At 43.7% G+C, this 20499-nt stretch overlaps 3 protein-coding genes across 8 annotated transcripts in view; 1 reads left to right on the top strand and 2 right to left on the bottom strand.

Annotated features, from left to right (window-relative positions):
• LOC118369156 (chromodomain-helicase-DNA-binding protein 3-like) overlaps positions 1 to 8424 on the bottom strand; it is a 367421-nt gene extending 358997 nt beyond the window's left edge. For 5 of the 6 annotated variants that reach the window (XR_008093238.1, XM_052497247.1, XM_052497246.1 and 2 more), the window contains exons 1-7: positions 8068 to 8424; positions 5900 to 6027; positions 5513 to 5695; positions 5278 to 5402; positions 4742 to 5022; positions 4307 to 4470; positions 354 to 486 (exon numbers count right to left, since the gene is read on the bottom strand). Coding sequence is in view for 5 of the 6 variants with exons in the window: in XM_052497247.1 (XP_052353207.1) it covers positions 354 to 486; positions 4307 to 4470; positions 4742 to 5022; positions 5278 to 5402; positions 5513 to 5695; positions 5900 to 6027; positions 8068 to 8233 (1180 nt within the window). In the remaining variant the exon portion in view is untranslated. The remainder of the gene's footprint in view (positions 1 to 353; positions 487 to 4306; positions 4471 to 4741; positions 5023 to 5277; positions 5403 to 5512; positions 5696 to 5899; positions 6028 to 8067) is intronic. The other variant, XM_052497244.1, reaches the window with a different exon arrangement.
• A 1245-nt stretch (positions 8425 to 9669) lies between these two features.
• Positions 9670 to 12123, bottom strand: LOC118368793 (cytochrome b5 domain-containing protein 1). Its single transcript, XM_035753210.2, has 4 exons — positions 11738 to 12123; positions 11594 to 11670; positions 11271 to 11489; positions 9670 to 9978 (listed from the first exon to the last, which is right to left on the bottom strand). The coding sequence occupies exons 1-4, from the start codon at positions 11856 to 11858 to the stop codon at positions 9748 to 9750; spliced, it is 648 nt and encodes a 215-aa protein (XP_035609103.1). The 5' UTR covers positions 11859 to 12123; the 3' UTR covers positions 9670 to 9747.
• A 140-nt stretch (positions 12124 to 12263) lies between these two features.
• Positions 12264 to 15062, top strand: LOC118368795 (N-alpha-acetyltransferase 38, NatC auxiliary subunit-like). Its single transcript, XM_035753211.2, has 3 exons — positions 12264 to 12408; positions 13755 to 13932; positions 14234 to 15062. Exons 1-3 carry the CDS (start codon positions 12370 to 12372, stop codon positions 14356 to 14358), a joined length of 342 nt encoding a protein of 113 aa, XP_035609104.1. The 5' UTR covers positions 12264 to 12369; the 3' UTR covers positions 14359 to 15062.
• Positions 15063 to 20499: the final 5437 nt, after the last annotated feature.

The following is a 20499-nucleotide window of genomic DNA, read 5'->3' as shown; positions in this document are numbered from 1 at the left end:
TGTGAGAGAGAGAGAGAGAGAGAGAGAGAGAGAGAGAGAGAGAGAGAGAGAGAGAGAGAGAGAGAGAGAGAGAGAGAGAGAGAGAGAGAGAGAGAGAGAGAGAGAGAGAGAGAGAGAGAGAGAGAGAGAGAGAGAGAGGAGAGAAAGAGAGAGAGAGAGAGAGAGAGAGATAGAGAGAGAGAGAGAGAGAGAAGAGAAAAGAGAAATGGGGAGGGAAAAATGAGGAGGGAAAAGGGATAAGAGAGAGGGGTGGGAGAGAGGGAGAAGGAGAAAAGACAGAGACACATCACATGCTGAGCATAAGTCAGACAGATTCAGAGTTTATAACCTTTTTTATGGAACATTTTGTTTACTTTTCTTATTCTTCTTGGCCGGACGTCCTCTCTTGTTCTTCTTGACCCGGGAGGAGCTGTCGGAGCGGACCGAGGAGCTGTGGACACTGGAGTCCTCTTGCAGCGAGTCCTCCTCATCAACATCATCACCACTCTGAGAGGAAGGGATGGAGTTAGACATATACATAAACTCAGCAAAAAAGTAACGTCCCTTTTTCAGGACGCTGTCTTTCAAAGATAATTTGTAAAAATCCAAATAACTTCACGGATCTTCATTGTAAAGGGTTTAAACACTGTTTCCCATGCTTGTTGAATGAACCATAAACAATGAATCAACATGCACCTGTGGAACAGTGGTTAAGACACTAACAGCTTACAGACGGTAGGCAATTAAGGTCACAGTTATGAAAATTTAGGACACTAAAGAGGCCTTTCTACTGACTCGTAAAAAACCCAAAACAAAGATGCCCAGGGTCCCTACTCATCTGCGTGAACATGCCTTAGGCATGCTGCAAGGAGGCATGAGGACTGCAGATGTGGCCAGGGCAATAAATTGCAATACTGCAAGACGCCTAAGACAGTGCTACAGGGAGACAGGACGGACAGCTGATCGTCCTCGCAGAGGCAGACCACGAGTAACAGCACCTGAACAGAATCGGTACATCTGAACATCACACCTGCGGGACAGTTACAGGATGGAAACAACAACTGCCCGAGTTACACCAGGAACGCACAATCCCTCCATCAGTGCTCAGACTGTCCGCAATAGGCTGAGACAGGCTGGACTGAGGGCTTGTAGGCCTGTTGTAAGGCAGGTCCTCACCAGACATCGTCGCTGGACAAGACAGGACTGGCAAAAAGTGCTCTTCACTGACGAGTCGCGGTTTTGTCTCACCAGGGGTGATGGTCGGATTCGCGTTTACCGTCGAAGGAATGAGCATTACACCGAGGCCTGTACTCTGGAGCGGGATTGATTTGGAGGTGGAGGGTCCATCATGGTCTGGGGCGGTGTGTCACAGCATCATCTCACTGAGCTTGTTGTCATTACAGGCAATCTCAACGCTGTGCGTTACAGGGAAGACATCCTCCTCCCTCATGTGATACCCTTCCTGTAGGCTCACCCTGACATGAACCTCCAGCATGACAATGCCACCAGCCATACTGCTCGTTCTGTGCGTGATTTCTTGCAAGACAGGAATGTCAGTGTTCTGGCGTGGCCAGCGAAGAGCCCAGATCTAAATACTGGGACCTATTGGATCGGAGGGTGAGGGCTATGCCCATTCCCCCCAGAAATGTCTGGGAACTTGCAGATGCCTTGGTGGAAGAGTGGGGTAACATTTCACACCAAGAACTGGCAAATCTGGTGCAGTCCATGAGAAGATGCACTGCAGTAATTAATGCAGCTGGTGGCCACACCAGATACTGACAGTTACTTTTGACCCCCGCTTTGATCAGGGACACATTATTCCATTTCTGTTAGTCACCCCATGTCTGTGGGTGAATTTTGTCCCATTCCTCCTGACACAGCTGGTGTAACTGAATCAGGTTTGCAGGCCTCCTTGCTCGCACACGCTTTTTCACTTCTGCCCACATTTTCTATGTGATTGATGTCAGGGCTTTGTGATGGCCACTCTAATATCTTGACTTTGTTGTCCTTAAGCCATTTTGCCACAACTTTGGAAGTATGCTTGGGGTCATTGTCCATTTGGAAGACCCATTTGCGACCAAGCTTTAACTTCCTGACTGATGTCTTGAGACGTTGCTTCAATATATCCACAGAATTATCCCTCCTCATGATGCCATCTATTTTGTGAAGTGCACCAGTCCCTCCTGCAGCAAAGCACCCCCACTACATGATGCTGCCACCCCTGTGCATCACGGTTGGGATGGTGTTCTTCGGCTTGCAAGCCTACCCCTTTTTCCTCCAAACATAACGATGGTCATTGTGGCCAAACAGTTCTATTTTTGTTTCATCAGACCAGAGGACATTTCTCCAACAAGTACGATCTTTGTCCCCATGAGCAGTTGCAATCCGTACTCTGGCTTTTTTATGGTAGTTTTGGAGTGGCTTCTTACTTGCTGAGCGGCCTTTCAGGTTATGCCGCTATAGGACTCGTTTTACTGGGGAAATACCTGTTTCCACAAGGTCATTTGCTGTTGTTCTGGGATTGATTTGCACTTTTCGCACCAAAGTATGTTCATCTCTAGGAGACAGAACGCGTCTCCTTCCTGAGCGCTATGACGGCTGTGTTGTCCCATGGTGTTTATACTTGCGTACTATTGTTTGTATAGATGAACGTGGTACCTTCAGGCGTTTGGAAATTGCTCCCAAGGATGAACTAGGCTTGTGGAGGTCTACAATTGTTTTTCTGAAGTCTTGGCTGATTTCTTTTGATTTTCCCACAGTGTCAAGAAAAGAGGCACTGGGTTTGAAGGTAGGCCTTGAAATACATCCACAGGTACACCTCCAATTGACTCAAATGATGTCATTTAGCCTATCAGAAGTTTCAAAAGCCATGACATCATTTTCTGGAATATTCCAAGCTGTTTAAAGGCACAGTTAACTTCTGTCCCACTGGAATTGTGATACAGTGAATTATAAGTGAAATAATCTGACTGTAAACAATTGTTGGAAAAGTGACTTGTCATGCACACAGTTGGTGTCCTTACCGACTTGCCAAAACTATAGTTTGTTAACAAGAAATTTGTGGAGTGGGTGAAAAACTAGTTTTAATGACTCCAACTTAAGTGTATGTAAACTTCCGACTTCAACTGTATATAGCTATCTATCTATCTATCTATCTATCTATCTATCTATCTATCTATATATAGAGAGAGAGAGAGAGAGAGAGAGAGAGAGAGAGAGAGAGAGAGAGAGAGAGAGAGAGAGAATTTTGCAAAAATATCCACTGTGTACAACGTGAAACACCAAATAATGCATGCAGAGCAGAATTAGACCGATACCTTCTAATTATCTAAATCCAGAAAAGAGCCATCTACAACAACCTAATAGGAAGTGATTATCAAACCTTCCATAACAAAGCCATCACCTACAGAGAGATGAACCTGGAGAAGAGTCACCTAAGCAAGCTGGTCCTGTGGCTCTGTTCACAAACAAAAACAGGCGCTGCAGAGCCCCAGGACAGCAACAAAATTAGACCCAACCAAATCATGAGAAAACAAAAAGATAATTACTTGACACATTGGAAAGAACAGAGCAACCTAGAATGCTATTTGGCCCTAAACAGAGAGTGCACAGTGACAGAATACCTGACCACTGTGACTGACCCAAAATAAAAGGAAACTTTTGACTATGTACACACTCAGTGAGCAAAGCCTTGCTCCTGGCTCTCAAGAGAATACAGGCTATGTGCACACTGCCCATAAAATGAGGTGGAAACTGAGCTGCACTTCCTAACCTCCTGCCAAATGTGTGACCATATCAGATACACATATTTCCTTCAGATTACACAGACCAACAAAGAATTTGAAAACAAACCCAATTTTGATAAACTCCCATATCTATTTGGTGAAATACCTCAGTGTGCCACCACAGCAGCAAGATCTGTGACCTGTTGCCACAAGAAAAGGGCAACCAGTGAAGAACAAACACCATTGTAAATACAACCCATATTTATGTTTATTTATTTTCCCTTTTGTACTTTAACTATTTGCACATAATATGAAATATGAAATGTCTTTATTCTTTTGGAACTTTTGTGAGTGTAACATTTACTGTAAATGTTTTACTGTTTGTTTCACTTTTGTTTATCTATTTCACTTGCCTTGGCAATGTAAACATATGTTTCCCATGCCAATAAAGCCCTTAAATTGAACTGAACTGAATTGAGAGAGAGAGAGGGGGGGGGGGGAGAAACACCGATCTGTCGACTCTCATATACCAGCATGCTCCCACATACATTGGCCTACACCGCACATCTTTAGATCCAAATTCACAGCATTATAATACTTACAGAACTGCTCTTCTTTCTCTTGTTGCCTAAGGCCCCCAGTTTTATGCGTATGGGGGACATCTTCTTGGCTTTAGCTACTGAAGCCGCTACTGCTGCTGCCACCGCCTTCTTCCTCTCAGCCAGAACACGAGGACTCTTACTGCGACTCTTCTTATACCCAGGGCCTGAGAAACAGGGACAGAATGAAGTCAAGATTTCTACTAGTGCTCTAGTGCGGGATTTCATAAACCTCTCCTCAGACGTTTCACATATTTGTTCTTGCCCTAAACTGGCACACCAGATTAAATTAGTCGACTATCACCCAAACCCTTGATCAGGGCTACAACATGTCTGAGGGTCCAGACTACAATTTGGGACCAATTCCATTTCAATTCAATCAGTCCTTGCTATACATGACACACTCCACCACTCCACCCTTCTCTCTCATCCTCTGACCTTTGCCCTCTTTGGTCTTGGCCTTGCGGAGCGGGGGTGGCGGCAGGGGGGGCGGCCGTGGGGGTGGGGGCTGCTTCCGGGGTGGAGGTGGCTCCGGGGATGGGGTTGCCGCGGAGACCTGCTCGGCGACGGCAATGGCGGCGGCGGCGGCTGCAGCTGCCACGGCTGCAGCACCGGAGCCCTTGAAGGGGTTGTTAGAGCTGAACTCCCTCCACTTGACCCCCAGGATGGTCATCATCTTAGACATGGGGATCTTAGGGTTCTTCTTGGCGATCATGGGCCTGGGAAGATGAAGAGGCAGGTGAGGAAGAAGAGCTGAGTGTTTGATGTACAGAACAGTAATGACAATTGATTTTGAACAGTGTGGCAAATAATCTTGAACTTGAAAATAAACTTGAACTAGAAATGGTTGTTTCTGAGGGATTGTGAATGGAGGGAATTGTTCCACGGTTGGTAGTGAACTAGACAACTGAAATAAACAATAACTCATTGAGTCATCTCACTGACAGTCAATCACTACAGCAGGCCAACTGTACCTCATGGACTGGCTGAAGGCTTTGTAGTTGGTGAGTGTGCGGTAATCGTCTTCAGTGAATGTATGATCCACATCCTCCAGACCCCAGTCCATAGCCAGCTGGGCCGACGTCTTCTGTTCTATTGGCTGCAGGAGAGAAACAACCAGTCAGAGAGCTTGAAGACTTGAGCCATCAGAATGTGTCAAAAATGGAGCAAAACAACAACTATAGCACTTTCTTGTTGTGTTCTTCTTACCTTTGTTGTCTCCTCATGCGTGCTGTCCCCATCATCTTTTTTCTTCTTCTTGGTTTTCTTCTCCTTCTTTTCCTTGTGTTTCTTCTTCTTCTTCTTCCTCTCGCCAGAGAAGTCACTCGCAGCGCTGTCGGAGTTCTCACCATAATCTCTCTCTCGCTCCGAGTCTCTCTCTACATCACTTTCCTGAGAGGAGGAGAGGAGAAAAGAAGGGGAGAGAGGGGAAAGTGAGGAAAAGAGAAAGAACAGAAGAGAGGATGAGGATGCTAAATCAATATGTAACGTCACAGATAGTTTTTTTCTCTAGGACTTCAATTAAGCAAATGAAATAGAATGACGTGTCATCAGAATGCACGGCGGTTGATGGACCGTAATGATCGAGAGGCTTACAATCTTTTTCCGTTTTTTGGCTTTAACCGGTTTTCCCTCTTTCTCTTTCTTCTTTGTCTCCTTCTTCTTGGGCCCTCGTTTCTTCCTCCCTAGACTGGCCCTGTCTGATGCTTCCCTTTCTTCCTCTACTGGGGATTGAAGCGAGGAGAGGGGGATGGAAGAGAGAAAGGGAGAGATGTGACTAAATCATATTGACTCTAATCATCATTGAAGGCTTTGAATTGTCGATCTAATCTCTTCTGAACACAATTAAGCACAACAAAAGCCTCTCACCAACACACTGTCATGTGTGCGTTGACACCAAATGTGTCATATGGGAGAGTATAGTGTCTTAACACAACCTATGAGATTGACTGAATTGTGACATGCTGAATTAGTTCCAGTTTGACTGGTAAGTGGGATCGACAGCTGCTTTGTATCAGTTCAGTGAAAACCAAAATCCATATCTGGCTTATCTGTTAATGAACGCCTCACAAAAACACAAGAATGTTGTTCATGGTGGCATTGAAAATGTGAGGCTGAGACGTATGAAAGTAAGGCCTTATGTTGGCTACATGTTACACAGTGCTTTAGGGCTTCTAAAATGTTATGTCTATAGCAATATATATTTACGCAATAATGAATTGGGAAAATAAAATAAAATCAAACATGTAAATAGATTTATTTCGAAGACACGACATCCCACGTTTTGAGGGTCACTAAGTGATAATGCGCCGTTCATCCCTGTATTCAAGTTTTTCCCCTGGCAAAAAGTGAGACTGTACCCTATTGGAGAGTGAGAGAGAGTGAAGCATGTGCTTTGTCATGGGGATGAAGAGATAGGGGAAAACATCACCAAAAAACTGTCGCTTGCGGCCGCCATTGCACTTGGTAGAAATTAGTTCGATTTAATGGTTTGTCTTTGTTGGTGGGCGACAACACGCAGCGCGCGCCCAGACGAGGTCTCCGCATATTTCTGCTGCAGAGTGCAGCCAGGGGCGGCATTAGCATCACGCGGGGCTCGGTGATTCTGAGGCCGCAAGCCAGTCTGTCTCTATAGGATGAACTGAAACGACTCCCTACCCTACTTCCCCGCAATTAATTTCAACACCTGGTTCCCGACCACAACAGCCTCCAGCGCATGTCGCTGGGGGTTTAGAGACGCTGCGGGAAGCGCACAAATTGATACGCGGCTCTTGTCTCGAGACAGGCGACATAGTTTAGGCTAGTTGTTCAGAGTGATGCTAAAATGTCCCTTGTTGAATACCCCAAAATCATGATCTGCAATATCTGTTGAATACATGCAAATTAATGTAATTGTAAGAATTAACATGAACTGCAAAATAATGTAAACATGTTCTTTGGTGTGGAACCAGCTAGGCCAAATCTGTAATCCCTCAAAAATACACTTCTTTGGAGTAAAATAAGATTTCTGTTGATCGTATTTTTCACATGAAATTGTTGTAGGCAAGTCCGTTCTTTAAGTAGGCTTCACAGTATAGTGTCTAGGCTTTAGGCTTTGTGTATTATAGGCCTACGTGTTACATGTGTTTTGTCTGCTATGACATCGAAAAGAGAGTGGGAACAATAGCCCTGTAGGCTACACATAACGGTTATATTCAGAACTTGGGAGTAGTGTCGGTGTCCTATCATGAACCGTCCCTGTCAGTATGACAGTGGAGACCGTCATGGGGTAGGAGGCAGGTTTATTTACACTGTCATACCAGCACTTACTCTATCATCCGGTTTTAACGCTCACGCCTCGGGAACAGACATCCCAGAACTATTCTAAAGATCACAATCAGAAAGCTTATTGCCGGAGAGTCCATGTTTTCTGCCAGTGATGTCGTGAGCTGTACACTTCACATCGACCTATTAACATTGAGATATTATTTACTTCTATGAATATGGCAGCATTGTCAGGATGAAAAGCAACGTTGAGGAGGATCAACTTTGTGGAATTGTTTATAAGTTGGAATTCTTCAACTCTTTCTGTTTCAAAGCTGCGCTATCATTTGGAGCAACGGGCGCGCAACTAATTATATTGCAGCAACGGATAACTATTGAGATGAGCCGCACAGGGTGTCCTGGCGTACTTAAAAAAATTGTGGCGTATGTGTTTCTATTTTGTGTGCGCGCTCCCGAGTCTTTCGCCAGTGTCTCTTTCGACTGTAGCTAATATAGCCTACCTGGCGCGGCTAGTGTTGCAGTTTCTCGAGGCGCCGCCGGCGAGTTTATGTCGCTTGCGTTCTCGTCTAGATCTCCGTCGTCCTCGTCTTCTTCATCAAAATCTACTCCCTCGGAATTAACCAACATGCCCTGGTCTTCCTCACAGGACCGGAGAGGAGAGGACATTATAGTCCTGTCATCGGCTCCTTCCTCGAAATCAGAAACCTTCCGGAATTATGATATTTATTTAATATTCAAATCGACACCAGAAAAAAAGTGAGGGCCGTTTTGGAATATTTTACACTACTAGGCAGGGAAACAAAGATGGCCGCTCTTATATTTATTTTTTAACAACCCCCCCAATAAGAAAAATCCCCTTACATAAAAAATGGCGGACTATATTATTGCAGAACGCCCCCCCCATCTTCTTTTCTCTCTCTCTCTCTGCCTCTCTCCGTTTACCCCTCCCTCTTCAAAAAACATGTACATTGTTACAAGAAACAAGAAAGGGGGTGTTTGACTGCTTGTAATGTTACTGCCCCCCCCGCCCATGATCAGCCATCCCAACAAACTGTCTCAAGATCACACGCAACAAAACTCCCTTTCTGCACTGAAAAACGCGATACAAATCTATCAAATATGGCCACTTTAATAATCTTAAAGGCCCCCACCATGGTATAAAATGATACGTGTGAGAGAGAGAGAGTCGGGGAGGGAGTTTGAGAGTGGGGGGGGGTTGGGAAAATCTGCCGCAGCCATGCCCAGATTTACATCAGATTGGATTGCTTAAAAATTAACCACTTGTGGTAGGAGAAAAATCTATGCAATGTGCAAACGGGCATTTTTTTCAACTGGAGATTATTTTATTATAATAATAATAGAAATCGAATATATATATTTTTTTTAACATTCTGAAAGCATTAAAATGAAAGAGGATACATTTGAAAATCATATTGCACACTTTCACTAGAGTCCCTTTGATATGGGTGGCAGTAAGGCCATGGGAACCTCTAGGAGTCAGACAATGGTTGGTCTCCCTTCAGGCAGCCCAGCTTTGATAAAGAGGTCTATGGTCAGACATACATACATACAGTATGCACATTTTAGAGTAAAAACTGTGTGTATAATTGCGAATAATGATAAATAGCCTAGATATTGATAACAATGGCAGGTAACTGATTAATAGAACTATGGATAACAGTTCGCTACACTCGCAATAACATCTGTTAACCATGTGTATGTGACCAATAAAATTTGATTTGATATTATATATCAGACTGACTAAACCTGATATTGCTACTGTTATAGTAGATTTGGTTTCCTGCACATTCTGTACAACTAGAAATCTTAACCCAGCAGAGCCACAAAGGTGCTGTTGAATATCACATAAACAATTACCATACTATTTTATGTAAAATGTTGGCATGAATTTATGTAGGCCTACTGTAAAGATGCAAGAAGCTTTGAAGGAATGACAAAAGGATGACACTGGGATAGAATGACAAGGAAAGGAACAGGTTAATTGTGAGGTTACCAGTTCAAGTCATTTTTGTGTTAAATTGGCTATAATAAAATTGCTACAACAATAATATAACGCTAACAAATAACACATACAGAAAATGTATTTTGTGAGTCAACATTTTAATAGATTGTCTGCTCATATTGCTCACCACCATTTTCTAACATCCTTACATATGGGGTCAAAGTTCAGTGAGGTCGTCGTTGAAGTACAGGCAGATGGACTGGGAGAAGAGGTCGCGGTCCATGCGTGTGTTGTAGAAGTCCTCGTCCTCGTCGGGGATGCCGTTCTCCTCCAGAGTTTTACTCATGTCCAGGTTGACACAGTCGTGCTTCCAAGTGTAGCTGGCGGCGTGAGAGTTGTAGCGGAGGTACCGCTGGAGAATCTCATTCAAGGTCTCCTCGGAACACACCTGGGGAAAGAGAGAGAGGAGGGAGAAGTTGCAGTTTTTTTTTATGATTTTACTTTTCCAACCCATGTACAGTAGTTCCTGACTTCCCAGGGGATATATTGACTGCAGCTGAAATCTGTTGCAGCTGTTTCAGATCTAGAACCTATAGGTATGATCAGTCATTGTATTTCAATAGTAAAAATATATATGCATTTTCCATTGTATTTCCCCCTGAAACCCATTCTGTGGTCTATGGGCATGTCTTGCAACTGGCGGTTAAACCACTCTAGCTTGGCTTCCAGGAGCCAAAAAAATAAAATTAATGTGTTTATGCAGGGTGCAATGGGCACACTTGCTAAGAACCTCTAGAGAGGGGGGCGAAAGAGAAAGGAGGAGAGATTGTGTGCGAGGGAGACAGTGTAGAGTGTATGAGAGAAAGAAAGAGAGAATTTGTGTGTGGTGTGTGCGTGAGTGTTTGTGACTGTATCAGAGAGAGAGAGAGAGCATGTGTCTGACTGTGTGGAGCGTGGAGCACCCACACTAAGCTTCTGGCCCAGTAGAAGACTACTAGTGCCAGCTGGGGCAGGTTTGTGGGAAAGCCTGCTCTCCCACCGCGCTGGAGAGGAGAGGCGTACTCTGCTGTGGGTGCGAGCGTGTTGTGTTGTGTGTTTGTTTGTGTGGGCTGCGGGGGGAATGAGCGAACCAAGCCAGGACTTGCTCAGAAACCCCCCAGCGCTTGACAGTGACACACTGCACTACTGTGCTACTCACTCCCCCTCCCAGTGTCCCTTTGGTCCCTTTGGAAGCTAGTCACATACAGGCCAGGGCTCCCTAGAGTGCAGTGTGGTAACCCATATTTTATTCAGCCAGTGACACACAGAGTAAGGGAGACACAGCACCTGTATTCCAGTCAGTGATATTACGCAGTATGTGTGAAACAGTGCCAGATGAGTGGATACACTCCTAATAGACTGCTACTGCGATATGCTGACAATGCTTTGGCGGTTGTGGGGAGGTGGGAGGATAAGGCTTGAACAGCTACAATAGTGTGCATGATGGTTACGTATAAATGGTGCATGTATGCGTGAAGGTGACATGTATGTGTGCAGAATGATGTCAGTATGATGTGTGCATATCTATAGCATATGTATAATACATGCATGCAGCATTTATGATATCTATGTATGGCACTAGCCCCACTTGCCAGGGGATGGTGTCTTGCTATGTGAGATTAGTATGATAACACATGTATACATGCAGCCTCTTATAATCATTGCATGACATTCTCCCTGATCAGAATAAGGATGACTTACCTCCAGACCCTGCTCCTGGGATGTGAGGGTGTTGATGATGCGGATCCACCTGGTCTTGACAGAAAGTAGTCCCACCTCATATTGCGTATCTCTCCACCAGGGTCGCCCAAAGTCATTGGTCCAGTCAGTACGAGGGCAGGGAGGGGGCACGTGCACAAAGCGCCCCCTAGGGGTGTAGTATTTCACACACCCAGATAGTGGGTCAATGTGGGTCAGAATCTGAAAATACAAATGGGGAATTTGCCTACTCATCATCAATATAATGAAAAAGAAAGACAAATATGTAACATTCTTGATAGAAGTCTGATTATTTTCTCACTCACATCTTTTGTCTTTGGGTCAAACCAGTGACTGATGTCCTTTCCTGCACACTCAATGATAGGCTTCAGAAGTACATCCCCTGAAAAAAAGTGTGTTATTTATTAAACTGTTGTAACCTAATAGCCTATTTGTATTCGAAAACGTACCTTTAAATTCATTCACCAATGGTGTCAAGTCGTACACCTTGCCCAGGTATGACACCCACAAGTCGCCAAGGGTGTTATGAAGGGACACCTCTGTTGGGGTGAAATACTTTGTTGGCCGCATTTGTATTACTTCCGCAAATGTACCCAATTTATGTAGAGCTATAAAAGGTCATGTAAAATGTAACAACTAAGCATATGTCAGAGATATAACAATTAACGTATATTGTTTATGTGCAAGCTCACTCGCTATTGTATCAACAAGTGTACACACGAACAGCTGGAGCTCCGTTACTGTGGTAACCACGGAAGCGTCTGGCAAAGACAGCACGACACTGAAATCAGCTTTGCGGAATCTCACACAAGTGGTTGCACAGTCAATAAATCATGTCACACAGTTGACCAATTTTATTATAGAATTAAGCATGACAATACTTTGTAATTTAATAGGATCTAACTGAATGATCCATTAAATGCTCCAAAACCAAATAGGTGCAAAGTTTTACCAAACCTCTGGCTTTACCTACCTACATTGTATACTACAATACCCACAATGCATCGTATTCCCTAACGAATTTCCGGCTGTACAACAGTGAAATAATCCGTCAAGAAAAATACGATCAAGAAAGGGTGGAATGGCAACAATGATTGAAGAAAATGGTCCATCAACTCATGTAGGGGTGATATATATTTAATAATGTCGTATTTGACACACTTCTAATACATAATATTCGCTTTGCCAAACTGAAAGGAGAGCGTGCATAGCTGATCCATACATTTCGTGGGCAAGTTGGATCCACTAGCTAGCTAAGCTAAAGTAGCCCAAGATATACTCTTAAGGAGCCGACCGTTTAACATTACTCCTTAAGGACCTTGTGTTTTTTTTCTTCCAAAGATAGACTTGCTCTGACAGCCAAATACTTAATCTAAACGTAAATCGATTCTAATTTGCGATACGGTTCTAGAAACATAAAGCCCTTTACTTTCATATCACATCAAAATAATTTCACAAAGGCAAAATGTACTATTACTGTACAACACAGGATGTTGCTGAGGGGGGGGCTCATAAAAATGTCCGTAACGGAGCAGATGGAATGGCATCAAACACATGAAAACTGTGTTTGATGTAGTTGATGCTATTCCACTAATACGCTCCAGCCATTACCATTACCGAGCCTGTCCTCCCCAATTAAAGTGCCGCCAACATCCTGTGCTGTACACTGTTTTAACCGGCTTTATCAAAGTTGCAGGCAACAGCATTTTTCAGTGACAATACGTTTCTGGCAGCCTTCTTCCATTAAACACGGGTGTTCAGAACATGCTATATAGCTAATTAACACTGATGGTCCTTCTGTCTTCCGTAAACACCTTCTGTAACATGGATGTATGGCCGTGTAGGAACCCTATAAAAGGTGTGTATGAATGTATTTTTTTGTTGCTGATATGAAAGATAGTCCTTATGCTTCCAAAATCGTACCGCAAGCTATGCGTGTTAATGTTCAGACTGAGTGTTGGGGCTCGTAACAAAGCTTCCCCATACGGAAGATGCCTTATATGTAATGGAACTGAGAGTCATGATCAAGGGCTAACGTTAACGTCGTTCCATTTCCTTCATCGAGGATTTCTCAGATTTTGTCTCGTGACTGACTTCAATATACTTTCGTTACCAAAGTAAAGATGTTGCTATAGTGCCGATAAACTTCTCTGTATGTACAAGCTGTCATCTCTTCAAAATACAAATAAATACATGTTGAGCATTTTGCTTACCTTCAAACTAGCTCTGGTCCAAGCGCATACTCACTACGATCTGCTTGCACATCCGCTGTAAGCACATGGACCAGAGCTAGGTAAATAAAGTGTTTGAAAGTCGTGTCTCCTTGTCAACCTTGCCAAGGGGAAGTTGAACAAGTATAGGCTACAAAGAGAGCAAGCCACTTTAGACGGTTGAGATGCACCCAATATCACCATTATGCCTCCGTTACAAGTATAGTCATATCATCTAATTTCTCCCTATTTCTAGGGGTGGGGCGAACTGTCATCTTACTCCTCCAGAGCACGTCAGAAGCTGGAGAGCCTGCTGAACAAAAACATGAGAATCAGAATGACAGACGGACGAACACTGGTGGGACTGTTCCTGTGCACAGACAGAGACTGCAACGTCATCCTGGGGTCCGCTCAGGAGTTCCTCAAATCCTCAGGTAACGACAGTACTTATTAGGCTAAGCCCACATACTCTAGTAAGCTCACTGCTTACTCACCCCTGTTCCTGCAGAGCAGTGGGTGCAGGGTTTTGTCCAAATCCAGCACTAACAAACCTGATTCAGCTAGCAAATGTATTGCTTAGTTTATTTGCTGTAAAAACCTTATAGCTCTCTGGGACCGGAGTGAACACCATATCCATATTCTGCTTTGTAACAGAGTAACATTGCCGTTAATACACTGTATACATGTTCATTTTTAAAATGTATTTTGTGTGTGTCTTACTTGCATCTGCATCAGACTCCTTCTCCCAGGGTGAGCCCAGAGTGCTGGGGTTAGCCATGATTCCCGGCCACCACGTGGTCTCTATCGAGGTGGAATCAGACAGCCTGGTCGGCACACAGGGGTTCGGGTCCAGCCACTGAGGAACAAGATCAGCTCGCCCAAAGCTGGAGGAGACGAACTAACATCCTGGCTAGCCAGGTCTATGTCTCAGCAGCCTAGAAGACGTTACAGTTACAGACTTGAAATTGAGAATTCAATCAAAGGATAATTCCAGATGCAGCTGATCTCTGCTACCAGTGTATTTGGTTTAGCAGGCAGCCATGGTGTGTGTGAGGTCTAACCAGGCATTCTCAGTGACATTACAGTGTGTGTGTATTAAGTTAATATACTGAGTACAACAGATGTTTATTCAAGGAGGGGCGTGGACTGAGCCAGGCTGTACAGTATATGTGTTTGTATGGAACCGCTGTTTAATTGTGTGGAATATGGATACATGTTTTCCAATACATTCCAGTATCTAAACCTGTCTGATCTGTTAATGAAGAATGATGCAGACTGTCCTTATATACTGGTAGTGCAGCAGTTACAGATGGTCCAGAGCATGACTAGCTAAAGTTCATGACTTACTTGACTTAAACACCTCAACTAGCCTGTACCCCTGCACACTGACTCAGTACCGGTGACCCCTGTATATAGCATCATTATTCTTGTGTTACTTTTTATTTTAGCCTACTTGGTAAATATTTTCTTCTTCTTGAACTGCACTGTTGGTTAAGGGCTTGTAAGCATTTCACAGTAAAGTCTCCACTTGTGAATGTGGAAAATAAAGTTTGATTTGATTAAACCCTTGTCTCCTATTAGCAGCATAGGCCGTTAACAAACGTCCTCCATCTCACTTGTTTCGGGACACGTCTTTCCAGGTCACACCAGTTGAGGCCATCAGTTAAAGTGTTAAAGTGCACGTGTTACTAGGAAAAGATATTCAGTATGAGGGATTTTTTATTTTTTATTACCCCTTTTTCGTGGTATCCAATTGGTAGTTAGTCTTGTCTCATCGCTGCAACTCCCGTACGGATTCAGGAGAGGCGAAGGCCGAGAGCCGTGCGTCCTCCGAAACACAACCCAGCCAAGCCACACTGCTTTTTGACACAATGCCCGCTTAACCCGGAAGCCAGCCACACCAATGTGTTTCGGATGGTACACCTGGCGACCATGTCAGTGTGCATTGCGCCCAGCCCGCCACAGGAGTCGCTAGTGTGCGATGGGAAAAGAACATCTCTGCCAGCCAATCCCTCCCCTAGCCCTGATGACGCTGGGCCAATTGTGTGCTGCCCCATGGGTCTCCCGGTCACAGCTGCAACAGAGCCTGGACAAACCAGGATCTCTAGTGGCACAGCTAGCACTGTGATGCAGGGCATGAGACCACTTAGGCCACTCGGGAGGCCCCAGTACGAGAGTTGCATGATTGCAAAAGTTTGCCATTATTTCCTGGTAATGTGTATTTGTTGTATACATTTTTGGCCTTGTGGGGTTTGCGAAGCAAATGCCCCACTTACATCTTCATTTTTATTATTCTTTAGCGCGCAACTCCTCTTACACAAATGCTATTGAAACTTCAAACGTGTTGAGTTGCTCCTATTCAACTTTTGATATCTTTTAAAATATTCAACTTTGTATCTACATTCACGAGAGTGGGACTTTTTTCAACAATCTCCCCATCGTGACATCACTTCCAACATTCCATTCCCTTTAAATGCAACAACTTTTGACACAAATCTGCTACTTTGAATATTTGCCAACAATTTAGACAAAAAGTTAGTGGGAAATCTTCCTCTACTTCACTGTTTTTAAAATCTGAAAACGGATTAGGAATAGCTTCTTCAAATTAATAGAGTGATCTGTTTTAGTAACACATGAACTGCTTGCAATTATTCATGTCAGAAGCTAGCAGATTCATTACTTACTAACAAGCAGTAAATTTCAACAACTAAATCACATTTTGAAGTTCTCTCCTTGCTTTGTCTAACATTATCATGAATCTATTAAATAAATTGTGGGTCAGAGTGCAGCATTTATATTAGTTTCAAAGCACAAACGTTTGTTAGCATGTTTATCACTGGCTTGAGCAACACGTGCCTCGGAGGTTGACAATGTCTTCATAATAAATTCCCATGATTCAGAATCTGTTTCGGACCAAACAGCTTAGCACTAATATTTTGAATAATTCTCCGGTCTGAACTAACCTGGAATGATAGAGAAGATGTGTAATGCTCACTAGCTTCATTCTCAGAATTGTGCTCAGTGCTCCAAATAACTCAATTGGTACGTTGATCCTGTTGCGCTAATTGGATAGAGCGAAGCTGTCTCTGTTCACTCACTTTTTTTTCACCCGATAACTTCTCATCGCACTTCATTCAGTTTTCACATGCAATAACTGTAGTTTAGACTGACCACCACCAGAATCTTAGAAAAAAAGGTTCTGGATAGAACCAAAAATGGTTGTAGGGTTCTTTGATCAGAACCCATTTGGTTCTTCTTCATTGAACCAAAATTGGTGCTATATAGTGCTCTATAGGGAACCAATTTCGGGTCTATATAGAATTAAGGGGTGCCATATATGAAGCAAGCAGATTACGCTTTTTGATTCTTTCCAGAACCTTTTTTCCTAAAAGTGCACACAACTACTGACCACAGCCACACACCTATTTACAACACACCTATTGCACCGCACAACTACTGACCACAACAACACAACTATTGACCACAACTACAGACTATAACTACTGACCATAGCTACTGACCACAACTACTGAACACCACTCCTGACCACAACTACTGAACACCACTCCTGACCACAATTACTGACCACAACCCAGAGACCATAACGACAACTCATGACCACAACACTACTGAAACACCACACAACTACTGATCACAACTGACCACAACTACTGAAAACAACTACTGAACCACAAAACTACTGACCACAAAAACACAACTACTGACAACAACATAACTACAGACCATAACTACTGACCACAAGCACACAGACTGACCAAAACTCCCGAAAAGAACCACACACCTACCCACCAAAACTACTGAACACTACTGACCACAACTACTGAACATTCAACTACTTAACCACACAACTAATGACCAGAACTACTGACCACAACCACACAACTACTGAACCACATCCAACCAACTACTGAACACAACTAGTAACAACTCCTGACCATAACCACAGAACTACTGACCACTACTACTGAACCACCTACCTACTTACCAAAACTACTGACCACAACCACACAACTACTGACCACAATTACTAACCACACAACTACTGACCACAACCTCTGACCACAACACAACTACAGACCACAATACCAGAACTACAGACCACAACAGCAGAACTATAGACAACAACTGACCATAACTACTGACCACAGACACAAAACTACTGACCAAAACACAACTAAAGACCATAACTACTGACCACAACCAACTACTAACCTGAACAACACAACTAGAGACCATAACTACTGACCACAACTCCTGACCACAACCACACTAACAACTTCAGACCAAGACTACTGACCATATCACCACAACTACTGAACCACAATTACTAAGCACAACACACAACTACTGATCACAACCATGCAACAACTGAACAACAAAACTATTGACCACACAACTACTGGCCGCAACAACACAACTTCTGACAACTTCTGACCAAGACTACTGACCATAACACCACAACTACTGACAACACAACTACTGACTAACACTACTACCACAACCACACAACTACTGACCACAATTACTAAGCACAACTGACACACCACACAACTACTGACCACAATTACTGAAAACAACTACTGACCACAACCACACAACTACTGACCATACAACTACTGGCCACAATAACAACTACAGACCATAACTACTGAACCACAACTTACCACAAAACTACTGACCACAACCACACAACTACTGACCAAGACTACTGACCATAACACCACAACTACTGACCACACAACTACTAAACCGTACTACTACCACAACCACACAACTACTGATCACAATTACTAAGCACAACACTACTGACACACCACTCAACGACTGAGAACAACTACTGACCACAACCACACAACTACTGATCACAATTACTAAGCACAACACTACTGACACACCACTCAACGACTGAGAACAACTACTGACCACAACCACACAACTACTGAACCACAAAACTACTGACCACAACCACACAACTACTGACCACACAACTACTGGCCGCAACAACACAACTACTGACAACTTATGGCCAAGACTACTGACCATAACACCACAACTACTGACAACACAACTACTGAACCACACTACTACCACAACCACACAACTACTGATCACAATTACCAATCACAACACTACTGACACACCACTCAACTACTGACCACAACTACTGAAAACAATTACTGACCATACAACTACTGGCCACAACAACACAACTACAGCCCATAACTACTGAAAACAACTACAGAACCACAATTTACCACAAAACTAATGAACACAACCACACACCTACTCACCAAAACTACTGAACACAACTACTAACCACATGACTACTGACCACAACCACATAACTACTGACCACAACCACCGAACCACACACCTGCTTAAGAAAAACTACTGACCATAACCACAAAACTCTGACCAAAATTACTGACCACAACCAACCAACTACTTACCACCCAGCCAAACAATGAGACCATAACTCCTAGCCACAACACTAGACCAAAACTCCAGACCACAACCACTGAACCACACAACTACTGGCCACAAGCACACATCTACTGAACCACACCACTACTGAACACAACTACTGACCACAACCACACAATGAGATCAAAACTCCAGACCACAACCACACAACTACTGACCACATCCAACTAACATCTGTCCACAACCACAACTATTGAACCACACACCTGCTTAACAAAGCTACTGACCACAACAACAAAACTGACCACAACCAACCATCTACTTACTACACAACTACTGATCACAACCACACAGAGACCACAACTCCAGACCACAACCACACAACTACTGACCACATCCAACCAACTCCTGACCACAACTACTGACCACTACTACTTAGCCACACACCTGCTTAACAAAACTACTGACCACAACTGACCACAACCAACCAACTACTTACCACAGAATTACTGACCACAACCACACAATGAGACCACAACTCCAGATGACAACCACATGACTACTGACCACAACCACACAGCTGCTACTGACCAGAACTACTGAACCACACACCTACTTACTAAAACTACTGACCACAACCACACAGCTGCTACTGACCACAACACTACTGACCATAACCATACAATTACTGAACCACACACCTACTTACCAAAACTACTGACCACAACCACACAGCTACTGACCACAACTACTAAACCACTACTACTGACCACAAAACTACTGACCCCAACTACTGCACCACATACCTACTTACCAAAACCACACTACTGACCACAAAACTACTGACCCCAACTACTGAACCACATACCTACTTACCAAAACCACACTATTGCACCACACAACTACTGACCACAACACCAGAACTACAGACCAGAACTACTGACCACAAGCACACATCTACCTACCACAACACAACTAGAGACCATAACTACTGACTACAACCAATTACTGACCTGAACAGCACAACTAGAGACCATAACTACTGACCATAACACCACAAATACTGACCACACAACTACCACAATTACTAACCATAGCACTACTGACACACCACACAACTACTGACCACAACTACTGAAAACAACTACTGACCACAAGCATGCAACTACTGACCACAACACAAATACAGACCATAGCTACTGAAAACTACTGACCAATCACACAACTACTGAACCACAACTTACATCAAAACTACTGACCACAACCACACACCTACTCACCAAAACGACTGAACACAACCAAACAATGGGACCACGACTCCAGACCACAACCACAGAACTACTGTCCACTACTACTGAACCACACACCTGCTTAACAAAATTACTGACCCTGACCACAACCACACAGCTGCTACTGACCACAACATAACTACAGACCATAACCACTGAAAACAAGCACACATCTACTGACCAAAAGCACACACCTACTTACCAAAACTACTGACCACAACTACACAACTACTAACCCACTCAACTAATGACCACAGCTAGACCACA

The sequence above is a fragment of the Oncorhynchus keta genome, chromosome 35 (genome assembly GCF_023373465.1).
Source record: "Oncorhynchus keta strain PuntledgeMale-10-30-2019 chromosome 35, Oket_V2, whole genome shotgun sequence".
Classification (NCBI taxonomy): Eukaryota; Metazoa; Chordata; class Actinopteri; order Salmoniformes; family Salmonidae; genus Oncorhynchus; species Oncorhynchus keta.
The sequence above is the reverse complement of the archived record's forward strand: the minus strand, read 5'-3'. Positions and strand labels throughout refer to the sequence as shown.

Bases quoted from the DNA above. Each gene is read 5' to 3' on its own strand.
- LOC118368795 (XM_035753211.2), top strand. From the start codon at position 12,370: ATGGCAACAATGATTGAAGAAAATGGTCCATCAACTCAT. The intron at 12,409-13,754 runs GTAGGGGTGATA...CCCTATTTCTAG, and splicing joins AAAATGGTCCATCAACTCAT to GGGTGGGGCGAACTGTCATC. The intron at 13,933-14,233 runs GTAACGACAGTA...CATCTGCATCAG, and splicing joins GGAGTTCCTCAAATCCTCAG to ACTCCTTCTCCCAGGGTGAG.
- LOC118368793 (XM_035753210.2), bottom strand. From the start codon at position 11,858: ATGCGGCCAACAAAGTATTTCACCCCAACAGAGGTGTCCCTTCATAAC. The intron at 11,671-11,737 runs GTACGTTTTCGA...ACTTTTTTTCAG, and splicing joins ATTGGTGAATGAATTTAAAG to GGGATGTACTTCTGAAGCCT. The intron at 9,979-11,270 runs GTAAGTCATCCT...CTCTTTCCCCAG, and splicing joins CCCAGGAGCAGGGTCTGGAG to GTGTGTTCCGAGGAGACCTT.